Below are 24,378 nucleotides of genomic sequence, written 5' to 3'. Positions count from 1 at the left end.
CATAAACGTACAACTTCATATAGTTCAACCTAATCTAAGAGATTATCATTTAAATTATATAATCTATATAGAATTATATATAATTAAATATATCATTCAAATGATTAAATTATAAAAAATAGAAATTTTATCATAAAAGTATCTGGCAAAAAGAGAGAAAATCATCCTTAGGTATATAGTCCATTACATACAGTTTACAAAAAGCTTTCATGTAAAGTATTTCATTTCATTTCAAGATACGCACACACTCGAATCATGTTTACAGCTCCTTTTCTGGAATTATTTTCAAAGCATTTTAAAAACTAAGAATTTCAGTCTCAATTATATCTTGCATTTTATTTTTAAGTTTATTTTTATTTATTTTGAGGGAGAAATAGAAAGCAAGCAGGGGAGAGGCAGAGAGAGAGGGAGACAGAGTCTCAAGTAGTTTCCATGCTGTCAGCACAGAGCACGATGCAGGGCTCGAACTCACAAACCATGAGATCATGACCTGAGCCAAAATCAAGAGTTTGACACTTAACCAACTGAGGCACCCAGGCACCCTGTAATTATTTTCAAAGCATTTTAAAAGCTAAGAAATTCAGTCTCAATTATATCTTGCTTTTGATCCCCAAAACATGTATTAATTTATATAATCATTATACACATTTTTCTAAAAGATAAGAAGACAACCAAAATACTATCTACATAACGAAACCACTTCTAGTGTATTGGTATATATCCTTGCAATATTTTTTATTTATAGACATTTTTTACATAGTCATAATCCCAATCTATGTACATGTTTCTGTCTGGCTTTTTCATTTAACATTATATGAGAAACATTATCCTACATAACTGCATCAATTTTGTGATGATATTTTTTAAAGACTATATAATATTCCAGAGTGGGTACAACATGATTTATATAATCATTTAAGCATCTGAGAGCTTCCAATTTTTGCTTTTTAAAACAACACTACAGGGTTGGCTTTAGCTCAAGAGGTTACTTCGAATGTGGTTGTCTAAAACAACACTACGAGGCACGCCTGAATGGCTCATTTGGTTGAGCAATGGACTCTTGATTTCAGCTGGGGTCATGATCTCAGGGTAGCACTGAGAGTAGAGTCTGCTTAAGATTCTTTCTCTCCCTTTCCCTCTGCCCCTCTCCTGCTCATGTGTGTGCCTGTGCATGCTCTCTTTCTTTCTCTCTCTCTCTCTCAAAAAAGGAAAAAAAAAACCTGCTACAACGTACACGTTCATCCATATATATTTATCTTGGGTTACTTCCTGTAGTTAAATTCCCAGCAAATACTTTCTTCACTGGATTTAGTGCTTAATAACATTTCCTCAGATCAAAATATTTAATTCCATGAATAGAATTGATTCTACTTAAAATAATGTGCTATAATTACCCAAAAAAGGGCTCCAAACATATTTGGGAAGAAGTATGTATTATCCCAAAGTGATTTTTCAAATGATATAACACATGTTGTTTAAATTTTGATACATTCAATAAAAATCAGTATTAATGTCTTTCTTCCCAAATTTTTGTGATGTTTATAAAACTTTACACAAAATTTTATAATTCTCACAGCATGAATCTATACATTTTAATATATTCAAACAAAATATCTAGTAAAAGCTAATGTATAATTAGCTATTATTAAGTAAAGAATTATCTTTTTTTACCTCTCTCAGATTTTTTTCAGATTGCTGCACATGTTCCTGATGTTTCTCCTGTTCTCTCTGTAGAGGCTGGTGGATTTGTTCAAATTTCTCCTACGTAAATAACAAGAGATAAATGAAACTTACATCAATCATAAATAAAAATCTCATTTAAATTTTTTTTAAAAAGCAAAATATAGGAGCAGAGTCCAATCCACTTTATGAGGCTAGACCATGCATTCTCCATGAGACAATACTGTCCCCAAGGGAGTGAAAATTGATCCTGAGGGGGCCAAAAATATCTTGCTCCTTTTATTACAAAGTGAGATGTGCCTTATAACCTTCTTACTCATAAACATAGATGTAGAAATCTTAAACAAAATTTTATCAAGTCTAAGCTAGTAATATCTAGAAAGGAGAACATATCATGAACAAGTTGGATTTTCTCCAGGAATGCAAAATAGGTTTAACATTAGAAACATAAATCAACAAAATTCTGACATTAACAGATTAAAGTTCTAAATTAATTCATCACCTCAGTAGCTATAAAAAATCATTTAAGATATTCACCACTGGTTCCTAATAAAAACCCTTTGCAAATTAGGAATAAGAGTATAAATAATAAATAAACAGTACCGTTTGAAACAAAATCTTTAGCAAACATCATACTTAATAGTGAATCACTGAATGCTTTCTCTGATATCAATAACAAGACAATAATACTAGATAATACTAGCAATAATATGAATTTCAAGAAAATATTAAAGAATCTAGCCAGTATAAGGCAAGAAAAAGAAAAGGAATAAGGACTGAAAAAGAAGAAACAGAAGTATCATTATTCTTAGATAATATGCTTGTACAGGTAGAAAATATTTTAAATCTTTAATTGTTAAAATGAACGAGAGGGGAGCCTGGCTGGCTCAGTCGGTGGAGCATGTGACTCTTGATCTCAGGGTTGTGAGTTCAAGCCCCACGTTGGGTGTAGAGCCTTCGTAAGAAAATAAATAAATAAGGGGCATCTGGGTGGCTCAGTCAGTTAAGTGTCCAACTCTTGATTTCAGCTCAGGTCATCTTCNCTTGATCTCAGGGTTGTGAGTTCAAGCCCCACGTTGGGTGTAGAGCCTTCGTAAGAAAATAAATAAATAAGGGGCATCTGGGTGGCTCAGTCAGTTAAGTGTCCAACTCTTGATTATAGCTCAGGTCATCTTTTCTCAGTTCGTGAGTTCGAGCCCCATGTTGGGCTCTGGGCTGGTGGCACAGAGCCTGCTTGGGATTCTCTCTTTCCCACTCTCTCTCTGCCCCTCCCCTGCTCAGTCTCTCTGTCTTTCTCCCTCAAAATAAATAACATTTTAAAAAATAAATAAAAATAAAGAGATAAAGTATTTTGTAAATAAATAAGTAAATGAATAGAAATTTTAGCAATCCTAGGTATAGGTCAATATGTAAAATAATTATACTTCTAAGTACCAGCAATAGATAATTAGAAAATTAAATTCTTTTTTAAAAAGATAGCATTTACTATTAATAGTATCCAAAAATATGAAGTACCTAGGAATAAATGTAACAAAAAGAGTACAAGACTTTGTGGGGAAAATCATAAAGCTTTACTGATATACTTTTAAAGATACATGGAGATATATTCCATGATCACAGATCACATTAATATTTTAAGATAGTAAATTCTTCTTAAACTGATTTATAGATTCAATACAACCAAAAACCAAAATCCCAGATTTTGTAATAACATGAATCAGATTGTTACTTTCCTCTTAAAACTATTTAGTGACTCTCCAGACCTTCTATAACAAAATGCATCATCTATGCAGTCAAAATGTTTTTATGCCTCGGGGTGCCTGGCTGACTCAGTGGGTGTAGCTTGTGATTCTTCATCTTGGGGTTGTGAGTTTGAGCCCTGCGTTGGATGTAGAGATCATGTAAAAATAAAATCTTTTAAAAAACGTTTTTATGCTTGTAGTATGGTCCAGGAACATTGCTGGGTGCTGCGTCCAAACTCTAGCTTAGCATATGAGTCTCACCATGATGTGGTTCCTAAAAATATATCCAGCCACATCTCTCAGCATTCACTCACGTGAACCAGTACTGTTTTCTCTGCCAACAATGCCTTTCCTAGCTTCTTCATCTAGCTAACACCTACTCAGCTTTCAAAGTGCTACTCAATATCTCCTCTGGAAGGCTTTTCTGGTCCCCTGACACAACACATCTGACTCAGCCCTTCCTCTGATGTTCCCTAGCTTTCTGTGCCTTTATCATGGGACTTTCCACACTGAACTATAACCACTGGTTTTTTTGTTTTTTGTTTTTTTTTTTCTTTCCTCCATTAGCTCGTAAGTTCCTTGGAAGTCCAAATCATGTCTGACTTGACTTTGTTTCTACATCCACTGGCACAGAGCCTGGCATATGGAACACTCTCAGTAAATAATGATAATGCTAATTAATCCTCTGGGTTCTTTTCAGATGGCATAAATCTTTTACTTTTTACTATATATTTCTGTGGAGGAAAAAAAACCTACAATAATGCTAACTAATGTCTAAGATACCATTCTAGAGCCTTATATATGTTATTTCATTTTTATGATCACCTTGTGGAGTAGTTGAGTTGATCTCAGATTTTATAGATGAGAAAATCAAGGTTCACAAAAGGTAACTACTTAGCAAGGTCTTACTGCAAACAAGTGGCAGGGGAAATCCATCCAAATCTAAAACCTATATTCTTTTTTTGTTTTAAAGTTTATTTATTTTGAGAGAGAGTGCACGTGAGTAGGGGAGGGGCAGGGAGGAGAGGAGAAAGAATCCCAAGCAGGCTCTGCGATACCATCTCTGAGCCCAAAGTGGGGCTCAGTCTCAGGGGGAGGCGTGAGACCATGACCTGTGCCAAAATCAAGAGTTGGACGCTTAAATGACTGAACCACCCAGGAACCCCTAAAATCTATATTCTTAAGCATTATTAGAACTGGCTGCCTGACAATTTAATGAATGAATGATCGAAAAAACCAAATACTAAAAGACTGGCCTGCCTCTTACTCAATTACCTAGTTAATTTCAGAATACCTGGGGAAGTTCTTTCAGTAGGTTACTGGTCATACACCTTTGTGACTCTGGCTTTGGGCCCCGGGCTTCCAGTTTCCGCAAGACTGTACCTCTTTCTACCAGTAAGTATGCAATCTGTTCACTGGGGCTGCTCAGAGCTATTTCAGATGATCCCTCTTGATACAACATTTCTTCAGCCTCTTTTATTTGCATTTCTGTTAGGAAGAAATAACAAAAACAAAACTGTTAAAAGAAATGAAGGCAAATAATTGCTGTTTTATGATATTAAATGTGTTCTTAATTACACAGCAAATTAATTTTAAAAATCAGCTATACTGTTACTACGACTCTCTTCTTATCTGTTTAGGGTGTTTGCAAACTTTCAGAAATAAAAATTAAATTAAAAAAATAGTGGGAAAAGGTTCTCAAAAATGGTAGATATTGTTACTATTGTATAACTTTAAAATTCGCTGTTGTTTTATTGAGTGCTTACTATGTGGCAGGTATCGTACTAAACATTTAAGATAAATTTATCTCATCTAATCCTGGCAACAACCCGCTGAGGTAGGAAACGTGAATATCCCATTTATGAGACAAGGATGCAGGCACCGACAAGCCAATTAACTTGCATAACATTACTCAACAAGTCCTCCCAAAATTCTTGGTGATTTCGACATTTAGATAGATTATTCTAGTGCCCTGGCTTCTCAGTCTGTTTACCAACTAACTTCCAAAGAAAAAGTCCTTTACCCCCATCTCATTCTCTACTCCCATAGTAATTCTCTAGACCTTGTCAATAGCAGCAACTCTCTAGTCTCAATTTCAAGCATTCCATTCTCCAATCACCCTTTCCTATGTACTTCTAGTAGCTAGATGTCAACAAGTTTTTGGCCATATTGGCAACTATAATCCACTGACTTGAAACACTTTTCAATGTTCCTTACCCCATCCTGGTTCTCACTTACTTTCTTACCTAGCTTAGATTCATCCAATCAATTCGTCATTATAACTTCCCCCTTGAAACATTCACAACTCCTATGCCCCTCTTTCTTTCCATTATATTTGGGTGACAGAGCTCCAGCCTGTTTAAGTCCAACCCCTCAGCTCTACTGCACCTCATTCCAGAAGCTGAATGTGCTGGAGAAAACTTCACAGGCAGTGCTGATTGGTTTCACTTTAAATTCACATCTACTCGCATGAAGTGGGTCCTTACTGTCCAGCAATCCTCCCACAATTCCCCGGAATTCTCTCTCATTTTCTCATATTTTCTAGAGCTCTAGACCATTATTTCATTCCTCTCTCTCCTCATGTCTCCAACACCTCCTTCCCTGCCTTCACTCTCAGCTGAATACCCTGCTTCTTATTTCACTGAGAAAAAAGCACACTCCAAAGACAGCTTTTACAATCTTATAAAGACTCCAAAATCTTCTAAATCTTATGAATCTCTTGTGCAGTTTAACAAACTATCCTTGCTCCTAAGGCCAGACTCTCCCCTTGTGCACTGGATCCCATTCCCACTTCCCTCAAAGACAACAAGCTTGCAGTTGACTCCTCTCTTGTCCCATCACGCTTTTTTCCCAACTTGGCATTGTAATTATCTTAAAGACATGCTATCTATCTCCCACTAAAAACGTCAATGGAAACAACAAGAAATCTTCTGTCCATCTCATATCCCCCTCCAGCTGCTACACCATTTCCTCACTCTCCTGTACAGCACAGCTTCAAGAAGGGGTCAGACATTGCCATGTCCCCTCTTGCTCTCCTACCACTCTTTCCTGAGTTCACTCCAAGCAGGCTTTCACATCCACCACTCACAGAAGCAGCTCTTGTCAGAGTCCCTGATGACCTCCACGTGACCAAATCCAAGAGTGAATGATCTGTCTTCGTTCCACATAGCCTATCGGTGACAGCTGACCCATTGTTCACATCTTTTTTCTTTTCTTTTTTTTACGTTTTATTTATTTCTGAGAGAGAGAGAGACAGCGTGAGCAGGGGAGGGTCAGAGAGAGAGGGAGGTACAGAAGCTCAAACAGTCTCCAGGCTCTGAACTAGCTGTCAGCACAGAGCCCGACACGGGGCTCGAACCCACAAACCGTGAGATCATGACCTGAGCTGAAGTCGGACGCCCAACCGACTGAGCCACCCAGGTGCCCTTTACATCTTTTTCTTAAAACACTTTCGTTATTTCTCTCTGAGACCCCACACTCTGCTGGTTCTCCTCCCACCTTGCAGGCCACTCCTTCTCAGACGCCTTGGCTAATTTCTCACCTTTCTAGTCTCTAAACATAGGAATGCCCTAGGGCCCAGCCCTGAATTTTCTTTTACTCACTCCTCAGGTAATCCCTATAGTCCCAAGGCTTTAGGTGTTGGCTATATACTGATGAATCACCATATTCATAGCTGCAGCTTGCAGTGCCTTCCAAACATACCCAGTTGTCTACTTGACATTCCCACTTGGATGTCTAATACATGCATCAAAATGTACATGTCCAAAAGCAAGCTCTTTACGGTCTTCTGCAACCCATCTGAGTAGTTGGAACTCTAATATTCCAACTGCCCAGGCCAGAAAGCTTTGGGTCACCAGTCATTTCTCCCCTGTTTTCCCCACCCACCATTACATCATTATCAAGTCATATTAGCTCTACCTTCAAAAGATAACCTTCAATTATATAAGCTTTTCTGGAGTGATTACGTTTTATGTTCCTAAAACAAACTTGTATTTTGCAAAGTGCTCGCTAAAAATAATGAGCTTCTTGAAGAAACCAGATTGGTACAGACCATTCCAAATCTTTGTCATTGTGTAACTGGAGTGCTATAAAAAACACTAACAATCCTTATAATTATACTGGTACATTTTAAAAGTTACATCAAATTCCTAAGAAATACAGAAATACTATAGTAAATATAGGACTTCATTTTCTTTTAAAAAATCAAGCTTGCTGTATGTAAAGGCAAGATAAAAGAGTTGAGTCTGTGGAGTTATGGAAAAAAAGGCAAAATGCACAAAGATTAGGGATATCTTTTACAATAAGTACGTTCAAGGAGAAAGATGTGGCTAAACTGAATCCAGAAGAAAGTGGGACAAATAAGTTTCATGTATAAACTCCAAGGCTTGCTGGTAAGTCCAAATCATTAACACACTGGGGAAGATTGTATATGAACTTCTGTATTAAAATGACATAATTCCACTATTTACCAATCCTTCAAAAGCCAATTTATGTTGGCAGCAGGACATACAGTATCTTCCATGTCTCACAGAATGACAGATTAGAGCCCTGAACAAGACTCCTGCTGAGAATAACTAAAAATGCCAGAAGAAAACTTGAAACTCTTAAAATGCAACCACCCTACAAACAAAAATAGAACACAAACTATTCAGCCAGAAGAAGGAAACTCAGTAGATTCCATGGAAAACAAGAAAGGAAAATAAAGGAAACAAGAGTGTAGTACATATGAAACATGTCCTGTGATTAACTCAACTTTTCCATCTGAGATTCAAAACAAAGAAAAAACTTCCATCAGCCAGGCCTCATGAAAGTAAGTTCTAGAACGAAAAAAAAAAAAAAACCCAATGGAATATCTGAGCTGCAAGGAAAAATGCTGAGCACAGAAAATAATAAATGTGTGGTAAATATAATCACTGACCATATCTAATAATAATATCTAATTTGTGAGGCTAAACAAAATAGAATATTCTAAAGGGTTCCTATCTGTATCCTCTCCTAAAGCTTTGTAGTACTTAAATATTTCCTGAGTCCATAATATGCTAGGTGCTTTACAAGGCCGGTGCTGTGGCGAAATAGAAACCACCAAGACTGGGGCATGATCTCTGCCCCAGAGGAACTGACCCGGGTCACTGTGACACAGTGTAGTAACTGCTCTAATAGACACTGAAGGAAATGACTGTCCTGTACCCTCTCACACACATTTCAGGATGTTTCACAACAGGTAATTTAAAAAGACCAGACAGCAAATGCACTCAGATCATTATAAGTACTCTTCTTGGAGTAGAGGATATATAGTAATTTTGCCCCTTCCTGCTCCTTTCATACATTTTCTAATTTTCTATAATTGACACATATTACTTTTAGAATTAGAAAAAAAATTAACTTTACATTTTTACAAAAGGAAAAATTACCCTGTTTCAGTGGGAGCGCTTTGACCTCATGTCTAAGCTGTTGGTTTTCCTTTTCACAACCGTGAGAAAATGCTTCTCTTTCCTCAGTTAAGCTATCGACATGGTTGGCATACTTTTCCATCTAAAAAGAAAATAACACATTTTCTTACTCTTAGTTCATGGATCATATAGTAACCCATTCCAGGTCTATGGAGGGAAAGAGTCATGAAGAGGTCACCATACTATCATGTCTCTAATCTAAGAAATAGGCAGAAAACTCAGCTTTCCTTAAGTGTGGGTCTCCTTCCCTAAACTTCCTTCCAGCTGTTTTATGTTATCAGCCACTGTTTCCCATAGATATGACGACATATCACCACAAATTTCTGGAACAGTCACAATCTCAAAATTTTTTTCCATTAACATATCAGGTTTTGAATCAAGTGTCCTTATCTATGGTTTAGGAAATATAGTCATGATGCCCAAAAACAGAGAAAAATCTCCACAATCACTGTTTATACTCCTATGCTAATGATGATGATTAAGGAGTCTGAAATGTTAACAGAAGATTGTATTGAAATAAATTATTGAGTATTCCAAAAAAGTAGCCTCTGGTTAATATGGCAGCTTCACAAAAGGTATTTTTATGTGGCTCATAATAATAGATTAAAAGCTAACTTGATGCTCCAGGTACTGTATTAAGGACATCAAATATTTACTTTTCACCACAATCTTGGAGACTGTTACTGTCCCCCTTCGTAGGGGACGAAGCAGGCGGCTGGAGGCCCACGGGCTTGCTGTGTCCTGCAAGGCTGAATAAGGGGAGGAGCTAGACTTCACACTCAGCAGGCCAGACCCAGAGACTAAGCTCTTACCTGCTGTGCCAAATTGCTTAGAGATAGACTATCAGAGTAACTGAATTTCATTTTACTGAATTGTAAGGCCAACTCCTCACAATACAAACAAACAAACGCTGAGTGGTATATTAGGGGTACACAGCACTGCTACCCAACTTTATAACTTCTTACGGATCTTCAATGTCTTTCTCTTCAAAATGGCAGGAACAATAATACTTATTTCTAATAATAACACCTATAATTTACTGAATACTTGCTAGGTGTCATGTGCATGTGTGTGAAATGTTTTATGTGCCTTAACCTGTGTAAAGCTCACAAATCTCTTTGAAGAAGCTATTATCATCCCCATCTCACAGATGAGGAATTTCAAGTTCAAAGAAGTGAAGTTACACAGAAAGTAAAGTTACACACGGTTACACAGAAAGACAGTACTACTGGCAATGTTTCACCCCCACGTGCCTAATGTTAGAGTTCATGGTCTATTATGCTGTCCGGCTTTTGTTCTAAAGGAGCTGCATTCTTCTTTAAGGGTTTGGAAATAAACTGTCCTCTAAGAGTTAAATTTAAAAATCAGTAAGCTGCATACCTGAGCTCAGATGTTGAAACACAGCAGAGTGATTTCCAAACGATCTGAATTTCTTAACTTGTTTAAAGAAAGAATACGTCAGAAAGTAGGTTGATCAGTATTGGAAACATCAAAAAGAGTGATAAGAAAGACAAAAGATGTCATTATCTACACATCTAAGGGTGGGGACCCTGGTTCTAGTCTATAACAGGTCCAGAATTAAGGGCAGGTATAGATAGACCTCTTGTGGAAATCAGGCTCTCTTAGCCAGTGCTATAAAAATTTAGAATCATTTGTTCAGCAAGTAAATATGTGGTTTGGCTTCCCATGCAGTGTACCAGTAGCGAAAGAATTCATCAGCCCCAGGACATGTGTGTCTGGTTCCTGCGGCGATTACATTTCTTACTGTCAATCGGTAACCTGGTATCTATTTTTATCGGTAACCTGGTATCTATTTTTCCATAAACTTATTTGTGAGTGTGGTTAATTCAAGATCACCTTTGAGAAACAGATCCTCTCGCAGAGCATGGATGAATCTGGTTTCTAAGCCTATAAGCAAGAAAATCGGGCTAGAGGGTGGGTTATTGAAACAAAGATCATGAAAGCCACCTTGAGCAGACCTCAATGTGACCTAGATGTTCAACCATGCATCTCTGGGTAACATCCTGTACAGGTACTCTACTGGAAACCAATGCAGACTGCTGGCATAGTTCATGAAAAAAATATACACTTGTGAGTGCTTTGCAAACTACACAGTACTATTCAAATGTTGGTTTTTAATGTGTCAGTTTAATGAAGGACAATGAACAAAACCACAGGTATCTTAAAACTTTATGTTATTGGCTCTTACTTCTTTCACTGCTTCCATGTTGCTTCACTGTAAGCTCTTCTAAATTTCTGGTATCAGAGCTCAGCCTGTCTTCATTCTGGAAGAAGCAAAATAGAGTGGTTCTTCTGTAGTAACGTGGGATCCAATCCCTTCTTTGTCGAGATGGTGAAGTACCTATTCTAACTGAATTTGTAGCTTGGTAGAAGAGATAAGCATATGTGTATGCATGTACACAAACAACACACACAAACATGCAACTGAGCATGCAATAAATATGATATGTACATACACCCAGAGTTAGGCTCTGTACAAAGTATAGTTTAGCTCTGTTAATTAATGGGTATGTTACCCAGTTATGATGAACACTTACATGAAATAGCTAACAACACATAGAAAATTAAAGTTTCAAACAGCTTTACAGTATCTTCTAAAAAACGAAATGATGACATGATATATATATATATATGCATATATATATATACATACAATGCAAATGTGTGTTTTAAAAAATACATGCTTTTCTGTACACCCAGTTCTGAAATTTACAATTTAGTAATCTGAAAATCGCCCAAAGGCCCCTTGCAAAGTTATAAATTCCAAAGAAGGCTTTTCGCCTTCAGTTGAATTTGAGAGCTACAGGGACTCCTCTGGAAGCTAGACAGCACACTGATCCTGTACTATCAAGGAATGACTGTGCTCACAGAACATGGCTTATCATTTCTGGTGACTTCTAAATCATTCAGCTCTCTTCCAAAACTTCTCCATATAAGCCTGCCATCCATATTATCTTTAGCTTTTTCAGTCAAAAGTAGTCATGCTACAAAACAGTTTACACTATAATGGTGGGTGAAAGATAAATTGCTGATTGCTGGAGTTGTTTGTATTTGTGTTACTAGAACCTCTAGCTGTGAACAGGACTAGCTGTTATAATCAAGCACAACTTTTAACCAAGTTAATTTGACCCAAATTGCAGTGATATGCATTATTATTATTGTATAGCTGTCTACAGAAATTATACTCAGTTGTGCTTTTTTTTAACAGCAAAATCATATTTTATTTTTCTCCTTTCTGGCTAATTTTTTCAGAGTCCTATCATTTTCACATCAACAGTTTTAGTGGACGATATATAGAATTCTAATTATCATCTGAATCTCACACAGGAAGAGAAAAGTACCCAGGTCTGAATGTTTGTACCCCATGTGTCCTCCTCACGGACTGGCAGCTAAAGATCTTGTGCTCTTCCCCATCCTACTCTCATCGTCTGGTCCCCACTCACATCTCATATTCTCCTCCCTTTTTAAGGCTAAATATCCTGACGCGTGCATGCACACGTGTGTGTGTGTGTGTATCATGTTTTGTTTATTCATTTATCTGTAATGGACATTTGGGCTATTTCCACCTTTCAACTGGTATGAAGTAACAGTTTTGTGAACACGGGTGTACAGATATCTGTTTAAGTCCCTGCTTTCAATTGTTTTGGGTATACACCTAGATGTAGAATTGCTGTCACATAATTCTGTTTAGCTTTTTGAGGAGCTCCTGTACTGTTTTCCAAAGCAGCTGCACCATTTTATGTTCCCACCAAACAACACAGAAGGGTTCCAATTTCCCCACATCTTTGACAACATTTGTTATATTTGTTTTATATATACAGTGCTATATATCATAGCCATACTAATGGGTGTGAGGTGGTTGCACTCTTAAACTATACTTAATTCTACAATGACAGTGAGACTTTGGTCCCTGGACCATTACATCTCTCAAACTACCAGATACTTTTGATTTCCCCCCTCAAGTCTGGACCCAATAGTTGATCATTTCAATCTCTCATCAATGTCCCCACTTCTCTTGCTCCTTGTCCCACCTTCCCTGAAAATCCCAGCCCTGGAAAAGTTCGACCATTTGCCTTTTCTACATCTATTTTAGTTTGCTGAGAGCTGGTAGAGAAAAATAAAATGAGCAACCTGGCTAGAGCCACTACAAATTCACGGTCTGCAGCCTGAGACAAGCTTCTCTACTGCGAGATCATTCAATGCATTCTTTACCAGATTCTGCTGCCATTTCACCCAGCAGCTATTCAGAACTTTCATCTCTCCCATCAAACTCCAAGTCTTACCTCTCCTCTCTTATGACCTTGTCTCCCACAGCACTAGCAAAAACTAAGGTCATCATATAACTTTGTCAGCTTCTTTCCCTACAGCAAAGTGGGTTTGTGTGCCATCTCTAAGAAGTGCCCTGAAAGTGCCCCCTTCCTCACTCCCTCCTCCGTCCCACTGGCTGGAATGCACAAGAGATAGCTGAAGCCTGAGCAGCCATCCTGGACACCAGGGGGTAGAAGCCACGTGCCACAGATAATACACTATCATGAGAAGAGATATCTGTGAATCTCCGACAATTTCAAGATGTCTGGACTCCTTTCTTCCTGACTCTTATTTGGCAAAAATAAATTTCTATCTTTTTCAAGCCATTTTTACTTTGAGCTTTCTGACCCTCACGGCCAGCCAATCCCAATTCCTACAGGAAGGTTACATGAAGAATAAGATACAAGGGCAGATGCTGGAAAATAAATATAACTACGTAGGAGCTGGATATGGAACTGTGCACCCCATCCGGAACTAGACGAGAGCTAGTCTAGCCTGACCCATGAGGTCTTTCAGCTGAATCTGCCCCCATTTGCCAGCTTTTCTATGTGGATGGACTTTTGCTGTCTGTGCATCAGCTAGGCTAGCAACAGCCATTCACACGTGAAGCCTTTCTAACTTTTCAGATTAAGTAATTTCCGTTCTTTATCTTTTAGTTCAAATTCATGAAAGAGGGATGATTATTATCTGCTCACCCAATGAGCTGTGCCCCACCTCTCCAAAGTTAGTTGTATACTCCTCATTCAGTCCATTGTGACTGGAATGGGTTGGAAGTAGGGGGGTATAAATATGGCCACCAAGGTCTACTCTTTAAAAAAATTTTTAAAATATTCATTTATTTTCTGAGAGAGAGCGAGAGAGAGAGAGAGAGAGAGAGAAGGGGAGGGGCAGAGAGGGAGACACAGAATCTGAAGCAGGCTCTAAGCTCTGAGCTGTCAGCACAGGGCTGACACAGGACTTGAACTCACGGACCACTCAGTGTACGACCTGAGCTGAAGTTGGACGCTTAACCAACTCAGCCATCCAGGTGCCCCCAACCAAAGTCTACTCTTTAAGCAAGGTTTGAGGGAGAAGTGCAAATTCCAAAGAAGAGGGTGTAGGCTAGGAAGGCCATCTAAAATGAGTCTAGTATTTAAGACCAACACATATCCAATTGTCTGATGAACAACCCAGTTTGAACAATCCACTCATCTTTCCTTTCCACCTGCTCCTCCTTCTGTGTTCTATGGCTAATAAAATCACCATCGATACAGTTTCCTAAGCCAGCAACCTGGGAGTCATCCATGGCCCTGCCTTCTTATTTGTCCCACTGTCATTAACAACCAGTCCCTGAATGTGTAGATTCTCTTTCTTATCTAAGGGTCCCCCACCTTAGTTTAGGCTCTCCTCAATTATTGTCCAGTTTAGTGTAATTGCATCCTTAGCTGATGTCCCTGCTGCCAGGCTGCCCCCATCCAAAGCCCTCAGACTAACCATTCTGAATACAAATCACTTGCTGCTTATCATTCCCCTTGCTCTTTCGGGAAGAGTTCAACTCCTTAGCTTGGCACCAGAGATTCTTCACAACCTGTTTCCTGCCTGTATCTATACTATAGCTTTGTCTTCTGCCACACCTTGACATTAGCCTTCCATGCAGTATACTCACTGATCCCCATCATGCTGCTTATATTTCCATGACTTTGTACACTTGGGTCCCTCTGCCTGTTCTGCTAGGACATCCAAGAATGCACATTTTTCCAGGGGATTTGCTGGGACTCAATGAATAAGTAACTTTAAAAATCTAAAAAAGCAGATCTTAAAGTAATAGAAATCCATTATTTGAATTATAAATGCCCTGACATCTAAACTGTGTCTAAAATTACCCACATATCAAAGCACACACAACTATTCTCAACATAGTAGATACTGAATAAATGCTCATTGAGTATCTTAAAAAGTTTTGGGGGCCCCCCAAAAACATCCGATGTAAACAATGAGTTGGTAAAGCTGTTAAAGCAAACTGAGACAGAGAAAAAGGATTTTTCGGTGGAAAAAGGGCAGGGAGAATGGGTGTAGAGTCAGTGCTTCTTGTTCTTATTTCCCCTACCGGTGCCCTCAAACTACAGTGAAGGGGCCAGGACCATAGCTTGTGCTAGAGCACATCTTTTGGCTCTGAGTGAAGGATGAGCTTGGGATCTCATGGTCTTAGAGTGACATTAGGAAACAAACATAAGTAGCATGGCCACAAAAATGGGAATATCAGATAGGTTATTTGCCCTAACCCTTTTTTCTTCCTTCTACACAAATACAATTTAAAAATTATAGACATCTTGGGATGCCTGGGTGGCTCAGTCAGTTGAGTGTCCAATTCTTGATTTCAGCTCAGGTCACGATCTCATGGTTTGTGGCATCAAGCCCCACACTGGGCTCCATGCTGGGCATGCAGCCTGCTTGGGATTCTTTCTCTCTCTCTCTCTCTCTCTCTCCCTCCCTCTCTCTCTCTTTCTTTCAATCTCTCTCTCTCTCCCTCTGCCCCTCCCCTGCTTGTGCTGGCACGTGCATGCCCCCTCTCCATTCTCTCAAACTGAAAACAATGTAGCAATCTTTAAATGCTTAAAATATAAAATTAAGAGAAAAAGGAAGGCAAAATGCACACTATCATTACAGCTATGTAAAAATGCACACACACACACACACACACACACACACACAAGCAAGGATTGACCCAGAACAGAAAAATGAACTCCATACGTTAGGATAGGGTTTCTCAGCCTCAGCATTATTGACATTTGAGCTGGATAATTCTTTGTTGTGGGAGGATGTTCTGTGCATAGAGGGATATAAAGCAGCATCCCTGGGCTCTGCTAACTGGATGCCAGTAACATGTCCCCAGCTGTGACAACTAAATATGTCTCCATCCATTGTCACATGTCCCTTGGGGAGCAAAATCACCCCCCTGGGCTTAGAACTACTGTGCTAGGGTGAAAGGAACGTTTTTAACAAGTTACTATTTGGATGCCTGGCTGGCTCACTCAGTAGAACATGGGACTCTGGGTCTTGGGGTTGTGGGGTTGTGAGTTTCGAGCCCCGTTCTTTGGGTATAGATTGCTTAAAAATAAAATCTTAAAATGTTGCCATAATGATGTTTGGGCAGTAAATACCTATTGGAGGGGAAAGGTAAGCCCCTTATGATATAGCATCTAATACCCTTTCCCCCCAAAATTAGAATTTATCCATTAAATTTGAAAAATTGAAAAAGTTTCAGAACTTCTTCTTCTCACCACCCCTCCACCCCCAATCTATTATAGAAGAGAAAACTGAATTTCTCAGTGTTTGGAGACTTGACTTGGCTGTAAGTATGAGATATCATAAATAAGAGCTGTAACTGACCTGAGAAATAAAAATATCAAAATCATTGTAGCTCCCAACATACCCTCTAAAAGTGTATACTTTGCATATATGCAAAATGGTTTACATTTAAATCCGAATACTGTAAAAGAAATATTAAGGCTCAACAAGAAACACATACTTTAAGACAATTTAAATAAAGGTTTCCAACTAAAGGACATTGCACTGGCTCTAAATGAAACTCGCTCTATTTTTAAGGTGCTATGTTCCAGGCTTTTTAGGACCATTAAGAGTGCTCCTTTGCCAAAAATATTTATTTTCAATCACTCCTTATGGTTTCTGTTTCTTGGCTCACATAGCAAAGAACATTTTCTGATTAAGAAACTGACATGAAGAGAAGGCACAAGAACTGTTTCAAGCACTCCTCTCCAGAAAATTCTATCGTATCAAGGCATTGAGTTCATACATGCTTATGAAAGTTGAAATCCTGTTACATGATCATTCTAAATAATCTTTTCACATGCACGAGTGCATCATGTACACCTAACATAGTATTCATTTGAGCCAGGAACACTCTTCTTTCTTTAAGTAAGTCTGAGACCGGCCTAAAAATGCATTTTGATTTTTCCCCCCTCCATTTTCAAAACACACTAGGCTTGTAGAAATTTACTGTTTGTATTTACCAATGTGCACTTCTCCATGCTAGTCTCTAGTTTACCCAAGACAGGAAGCTTGCCAGAGTGCAGAGAAACAGAGAAAATCTTCCAGATGATCCCAGAGCTGGAGAATGCGGAATAGTTAGCTACCCAAAGCACTGTAGTAGGAAAACAGAGGGAGGTGGTCTGTAGATGGCAGAGGTGGTGGAGATGAACGGACATTCGGTGACGTGCAGCGTGGACAAGAAAGGGTGGAAATGGCGTGGAATGAGCAGGAGGAGAAAACTGGCACTCAAGGTGATGAGAGAAATGGATGAGGTTGTAGCTGGAAAGGCAGAAGGGAACTGACTTGATGACATCTGATGCTGAAGATACAAAAGGCCTCCAGAGCTTCATCGGGAATTAAGGTTCCGCATGATGAACATAAGGCGGAAAGGCAGAAAACGGCAGTTCTTTGTTCACGAACCTACGAACAAGGCAAGCGGTGGCTCCGAGGACTTCGTCCGGGCCAGGCCTTCAGGCGGAGTCACTCCAGCCCGCGACTACAGAGGCAGAGCCCGGACACAGTCTCTCCTCCTGTTTCGGGCCATACTGGGGAGACGAGCGGGAAAGACGCGGAATGCTGAAAAGGGACGCAGGATGGGCGCTTTCCTCCTCGGGGCTGAGATGGGAACCGGGGGAACCTCAGGAACTAGGTCGGAAACTGTCTTTTGGAGAGTGCCGCGAGGGTCCCGGGTCACACGGCTCCACCCGCGCCGCCGCGCCGCCGCCGCCAGCTGCAGGTGCCTTCCCAGGCGCGAGCGTCCTAGCAACCGCACTGGCCGCAGAGACGCCAAGGCATCCTTCCGGCCGGAACCATAGAAACGACGCGCACCATTGGCTCGGGGGCCGCTCTTCCTGTGGAGATAGTGCACACCATTGGATTTTGGGTCGCGGGGCGGGGTTTTTCGGGAGGAATGAAGGTACGGCTCATGTCATTGGCTTTGCAGTAACCATGGTAACAACTTGCGCACACTTGCTACTTCGGTGATACATTTTGTTAGCTGGCGTTTATAACTAGGAAATAAAATACGGTTTTATTTTTCTAGAAGTAAGTTCATTCTTAAAGTGGAGAGGGTCAGGAGTTCTGAGTTTTAAGCTTAGATCTGTCACTACCTGGGGGCGCCTAAGACAAATCACATTTTTGGACCCGTCTTTATTATTGTAAAAATGAATAAACAGGACTTGACTAGAATTGTCCCTGAGACAGAGCCCTTTAGAAGTTCTAAGCATTAAAAAAAAAAAAAAAAGGAGGAGGAAGAAGGCCTAAGCACTGAAAATTCAGTTTGGGTGAATCCAAGTCATGCAAAATAAAAATTTCTAAATGACAATTTGACAGAGACTTGGTTTATATCATCTTCATGTAAATGCTCTTATTGCAAGATTCTAGCTCATCAAAGCTTGATTTGTCTCATGTTTTAGGAGCCCTTGCTTTGCTGATATCCTAAACAGGTACTTACATTTCAGTCTTACTGTAGTTCCATATAGGATCCTTTCCAAAGCTTGGCCAGTTGTCTGGACAGATCTTATCCCTTATTTTCTGTGATTCAACCATTTCCTCGTGGAAGAGCCCTGCAAGTGTTTTTACTCTGATCTAAAATGCTCACCATCACTTCCGGCCCACTTAACTCCTACTTACCAGTTCAAGTGTCACTTCCTTCAAACAATCCTTGGTTCTCCAATCTAGATCAAGTGCCATCTCATTCACTCTCATTGACTCGTGTTCCTTTTCATTATTTCTTTCCTTGCACACTCCTGTTTGCTGTTAAAGAAACAAACAAAAAACCTCTTGGAATTTTAACATGTGTGAATACCATTTAAGTGCTCCAAATGAAAATTAAGCTGAATTGGAAAACACTTTAAATAATTCCATGTAGGGAAGTGGTGTTTATTTAAGCATAACAAAACAAGACAGGAAATGGTTCTCAAGGGAAGCAATAATTATGGTAGAAACAAACGTTACAATCACTTCTAGTTTTCACTGCATTTGCCCTTATTGGACACTCCAACATCATAATGACAGTCATCGTCCGCATAAAGCTATAGATGCAGGGAAGAAAGTCAATCTTTTGCTTCCTATCCCTTCAGCACTGCAGCCACTGCTGACAATGTTGTCTTTGAGGTTTTGCTAATTGGAGCTTAAGTTAATTTAAAATTTTTGTTCAAAGGGGCCGCTGCTTACAGAATAGTCTTGATTGCTGCAGTTCTTTTTCCTCTGCTCAAAAAGTCACATTTCCTGACTTAATGATTTATTTCAATGCATTTTGGCACCTCTACTCAAATCTTTTCTACTAAAACTTATTGTACCCCTATCATTTGACACAACTCTATGAAATACCACTATTACATATATTGTTAAAAGTTTATTTTGAGAGAGACAGAGTCCACGAGAGTGGCGGATGGGGAGAGAGAGACAGAGAATCCCAAGCAGGCTCTGTGCTGCCAGTGCAGAGCCCGATTCTGGGCTTGAACTCACAAAACTACGAGATCGTGACCTGAGCCGAAACCAAGAGGTAGATGCTTAACCGACTGAGCCACCCAGAAGCCCCACTAATAGCATTTTAAGTCAAATACGTATAGTTCCTATTTCCACCTAGTTACTAACGGCAGTTTTTCCATATGTACTCTGGACCATCCTACAGATCATTTAGGGGATTTTCCAGAACCACATTTCTCGTACACTCCCAACACAAAACTCAGGACAGTTGAGAGGGGCTTTGAAAATTTAAGAATTCACGGATCAAGCAAGGCACCACAATACTACTGCCACCACCAGAAAACACACTAGAAAATTTAAGGCTGGGCAAAAAATCTACATGCCAAGCACCAGACTAATGCTTTCTCTTCACAGTTCTATTTAATCCTCACCACAAAAGGCATTTTTTTTTTAATGTTTTATTTATTTCTAGGAGAGAGAGAGAGACAGTGTGAGTAGGGGAGGGTCAGAGAGAGAGGGAGTCACAGACTGAAACAGGCTCCAGGCTCCGAGCTGGCAGTCAGCACAGAGCCCGACGCGGGGCTCCAACCCACGAACCGCGAGATCATGACCTAAGCGAAAGTTGGACGCTTAACCGACTAAGCCACCCAGGCGCCCCACAAAAGGCATTTTTTACCAGAGAGATTATCTCTATTTTATGAGGAGCCTGAGAGTGAGTTAAGGGTCAACATTTACAAAGGTCACAGGTGACACAGCGGGAGCCATCCTTAGGTGAAGTTGATTCCAAAGCCCATACTCCTTACCACATTGTAAAGCTTCCCTCAAGGCAGAAATCACTAAGAAGCCCCTGCCTGGCCCTGAGTAGAAGCCAAAGTAAATTTCCCCCAAGAGCAGTTCTAAAATATTTGAAAGGTAAACTGTTAGCTCAGATAGAGAGTCAATCCAGGAAAAGGAGCAAAAAGTAAATGTAGTGGGAAGCACATCATTCTATTGGCAATCAATCTTAAGGGAAGTGTCCTTCTCTCCTACTCCCATCTTTGATAAATTTCCCAAAAAACAACACCATTTCCATTGTGTGGGCTTTTGGGTACATACTTTATTGCACTTTATTATTCATACATCCATTTCCCAGAGACATATTTATTCATCTTTTTAATCTTCATAATCCTCAGGACCTACCACACAGTAGGCATCAAGAAATATTTGATCTTCAAGGCATGGCCGTTCATGCATCCCTAATCCTTCTTATACTATGAAGGTTGATATTCAGGCCTCACATGTATATTCTGAGGCGTAATTCCCAATAAGCTCTTTTTTTAAAGGTGAGCAACAGCTCGTGTTCATTTCCAAAATCCAGACGATAATCTAAGTGAGTGTATCAGGTGGCTTGGTCATAACTACTTTGCTCTTGTTTTCATTTTTACGGAGTATGAAATGACCTTTAAAAGACAAATACCAAACTATATTCACCTGCATGCCACTCACTTCTTTCTCCCTTCATCTTCTCTGTCTTTATGAAAGCAAAGGTTTTATTTTCACCACTTGGAAGAGCCCTGATCCACTGAACAAGTTTTGATCCTACACAGGCGTTTCACTTCAGTTTCTGTCATGTATAAAAGCCGTGTGTCGAGATTGAAGATCATCCACTATCTTCTCTTCTATATCTACACCTTTTTCTACTTCTTCCTCTGATAGCAGTATCTTGGTTTCTGAGTCTTTGGTTAAAATAATCACAAAGGACCTTCGTGACTCAATGCTATTAGCTATCACCACTTGATGTCGATAAACCTCCAAAGCATTCCGTGCACGATCAAGTATGATGGAAGGGTCAGTCTCCAACTTAAAGGAAATTATAAATGCTCTGGGAGCCCAGTCTTTAACCAAAGGAGAAAGCATTTTTGGCACCATCTTCATTGTTATCTGTATTGGAAAAAAGAAAAGCTTCATAAGCAAACAATGGTCACTATCTACCAAGTCAATCTCATGGGAAACTAAAGAAGCAAGGACTCAGATTTTTGGCTAAGTCAGTTTAAGTGGTATTTCTCATTGTCAAACTTTTCAAAGCATTATACATGCTTAGCTTAAAGCCTTGGCTCTAGAGGGTTCATAAAGATACCTAATTCCAAGGCTTCATACAAATTTTGGGACAAGCCGTGAATTAACCTTGCCCTACCACCCTCATCATCATTAACAGCATTATATTTTTTTCAACATTCCCCTTCTCTTAAACCAAACACTCAAACAAACAAATGCAAATAATCTGTTCATGCAAATCTATACCACAAACGTTAACTTTGGCAGAAATTTAATTAATGTTGGGTTTTTGAACCTCTGCCTAAAATATTTCTTGCACTGGTAGAATGGCTATTTGATTCCATTTAAACACTGTCATTCATAATACACCTTAGCGCTGAAGAAACTGATTTTCTTTATTTTCGCTTGATCAAAACTGCTACTATGCCATTCTCGATCCCTTCTAAGAATGTTGCATTGGTTTGTGTACTTTCAAGAGAGAACTAAAAAATACAGGATAAACCAAAGTTCCCAGAATTTTAGAAGTGTGAAGTTACCATGATAATTATCAGGATTTCCCCCTCAGAACGTTAGCATAGGGATTATACACCCATTCCCCACTTAAATTTTCTCCTTAGCACATTCCCCTAACAGAGTATGCATTTGGCTTATTTACCGTCTCCTCTGCAAAGGAGAAGCAACAGCAGGGGCATTGTGTTATTTCTTCACACTTTTTTATCTCCAAGTCCTACTAAAGTACTTGGCATATGGAGGGTACTCCATAAATTATTTGTCGAAGAAATGAACAACTGCACAGTCAGCAAGTGCCCCACAGGTAGAGTTTTCCTATTTAAATTCTGCTCCTATCCTAAATGATTAAGAATTCTCTCAGGTTCCAAGAAGCCTGATCATATCCACATCTGAACTATAGCACTAAACCCCCCTCATACCCCCTCCTCAAACTACAGCAATCATGGTTATCTAACCTACACCCACCACTCTCTCTAATTCACCTTTCCTACTGATGCCAGAACGTCTGTTTCAAACAAAAATTTTTTTATCTCATTCTCCTACTTGTTTTCCTTAGCTCTCTACAGGATAAAGTCCAAGTTCTTTAAGAGGGAATACAAAATCTTCTGCGAAGTAAGCGGTCTTCAGTCTGCCCGCCTGCCCAGTTCCCTGCTCTCCAGCCTTACCAAAGAATTTCAGGTCACAGCACACTGCTCATTTCCAAACTTCAATTTCTACTCAATCTGTAATGACCTTCCCTACTTTGGTATACGGTTTACTCATCTTTAAAACCCAGTTTATGTCATCTCCTCCTGGAAGCCTTCCTTGACTTCCCCAAGATTCACTCACCCCATGCTCTGACTTCACTTTGTACGTACCTCTACTAGAGCATTTATCACTCTGTACTGTAATTATGTCTGTGTCCAGCTCCCTCACTAGATTGTGAGGTTCTTGAGGGAGGGCGGTGTCTTATTCATCTCTGTATCCCTAGTGCCTAGCACATACGGAATGCAGAAAGGCCATCTCCAGATCAAGAGGGAATTAACCCAAGATTGATTATAGGGGGATCAGATCTCTGGAAGAGAAGCGCCTGTCACCTGCAGTGGGCCCCCAGATGACTGGATCTTGTGTTCAGGCATTTCTGAGACAGGAACATAGAAATCTGACACGGCCGCAGCCAGGTAAAACATCGCAGAAGAGCCTGCAGAGAGAAGCACAGGGTGTAATAAATCGGAGTGGGATATGGGATCAGGTCCTTTTCAACTCAGGCTCCCTGGCTGTGAGACCGCGGATAATGAAAAGGTGAGGGGAAAAGTGTCTGGGGAGAAAGGCTCTGCCTGCAGGGAACCTTGGACTCCTGGAGCACGCACCCAGCGGATTGAGCGCCTGGGCCGCAGCCTGCAGCAGATGCAAATAGTCCGCCAAAGTGGAGAACTCCACGGCCAGGAAGGTGCCGGCAGCCGCAGCCTCCTGGTAGCTCCGCAGAGCGGCGGCGAAGCCCGGAAGTGCATTCTCCTCGGCCTCCAGGCTCAGCAAGCCCGAAGGGGTTGAGCCGCTGGGCCGCAACGCCGACAGCCAGGTCTGGGGCGGGAAGCGGTGGGCAAAAGGGAAGGCGGAGCGAGCGCGGTACAGGAACAGGACCCCGTAGCCCGCGGCCAGGAAGGCCTCGGCCGAGGTGGCACCGCGCCGCCCGCTGCTGAAGTTGTCCAGGAAGCGCACCGGCCGGGCTTCCAGGGGGACCTTGGTGCCGCCGGACGTGATCAACACCACCCGCCGGCCCTGCGCGCCCAGGCTGGCGGCGAAACGAGCCATAACCTCGGCGTAGCGCGCAGTTCCCGCAGGCTTGGGGAACTCGGCGACTAGGTCCATTTCCGCCATCAGTCCCTGGGCGCGCTGCGCACTGGCTCACGCTCCACGGCCGCGGGCGCCGCGCCCTAGCCCGGCTCCAGGTCCCCGCGCAGCCGCAATAGCGAGGGGGCGGACCTTTACCTTACGCCGCACGCCGGCGCCAGACTTCTCCACGTCCGGGGAGGCGTGCCCGTTTTGACCCACAGGCGGCAGAGGTGACCCTGAGCTGGCGGGACTTCTGGGCCGGGCAGGCATCTGGAAGGGCCACATCCCTTCATGTTGGTTTCCTCCTCCGGTAGAGAGCTGGCCGTTTTTGCCTCTAACCGGCCACCGTATAGGCCCTTCTG

General features: G+C 40.7%; 2 protein-coding genes across 4 annotated transcripts in view; both read right to left on the bottom strand.

Annotated features, from left to right (window-relative positions):
• The window catches only part of CCDC30 (coiled-coil domain containing 30), a 122,646-nt gene extending 104,443 nt beyond the window's left edge, over window positions 1-18,203 (bottom strand). The window contains exons 1-4 of one of the 2 annotated variants that reach the window (XM_077752016.1): window positions 17,212-18,203; window positions 11,082-11,157; window positions 4,717-4,910; window positions 1,672-1,761 (exon numbers count right to left, since the gene is read on the bottom strand). In XM_077752016.1, the coding sequence (XP_077608142.1) occupies window positions 1,672-1,761; window positions 4,717-4,910; window positions 11,082-11,157; window positions 17,212-17,580 (729 nt within the window). In that variant the 5' untranslated portion in view covers window positions 17,581-18,203. The remainder of the gene's footprint in view (window positions 1-1,671; window positions 1,762-4,716; window positions 4,911-11,081; window positions 11,158-17,211) is intronic. The other variant, XM_077752015.1, reaches the window with a different exon arrangement.
• Window positions 18,204-20,737: 2,534 nt separating this feature from the next.
• Window positions 20,738-24,142, bottom strand: PPCS (phosphopantothenoylcysteine synthetase). Of its 2 annotated transcripts, XM_077752013.1 has the most exons (3): window positions 23,554-24,142; window positions 23,281-23,384; window positions 20,738-21,580 (listed from the first exon to the last, which is right to left on the bottom strand). In XM_077752013.1, the coding sequence occupies exons 1-3, from the start codon at window positions 24,059-24,061 to the stop codon at window positions 21,257-21,259; spliced, it is 936 nt and encodes a 311-aa protein (XP_077608139.1). In that variant the 5' UTR covers window positions 24,062-24,142; the 3' UTR covers window positions 20,738-21,256. The 2 variants fall into 2 exon arrangements, with proteins under 2 accessions (XP_077608139.1, XP_077608140.1); XM_077752014.1 differs by lacking the exons at window positions 23,281-23,384; window positions 23,554-24,142 and adding an exon at window positions 23,062-23,264.
• Between the last annotated feature and the right edge of the window lie 236 nt (window positions 24,143-24,378).

This window comes from Crocuta crocuta, unplaced genomic scaffold, assembly GCF_008692635.1.
Source record: "Crocuta crocuta isolate KB4526 unplaced genomic scaffold, BGI_CrCroc_1.0 scaffold367, whole genome shotgun sequence".
Classification (NCBI taxonomy): Eukaryota; Metazoa; Chordata; class Mammalia; order Carnivora; family Hyaenidae; genus Crocuta; species Crocuta crocuta.
The sequence above is the reverse complement of the archived record's forward strand: the minus strand, read 5'-3'. Positions and strand labels throughout refer to the sequence as shown.

Excerpts from the sequence above, each read along its gene's own strand:
- PPCS (XM_077752013.1), bottom strand. The coding sequence starts at position 24,061 with ATGGCGGAAATGGACCTAGTCGCCGAGTTCCCCAAGCCTGCGGGAACT. Across the intron at positions 23,385-23,553 it reads CCAGGCGCTCAATCCGCTGG|GCTCTTCTGCGATGTTTTAC; the intron begins GTGCGTGCTCCA and ends TTCTCTCTGCAG. Across the intron at positions 21,581-23,280 it reads CATCTGGGGGCCCACTGCAG|ATAACAATGAAGATGGTGCC; the intron begins GTGACAGGCGCT and ends TTTCCAATACAG.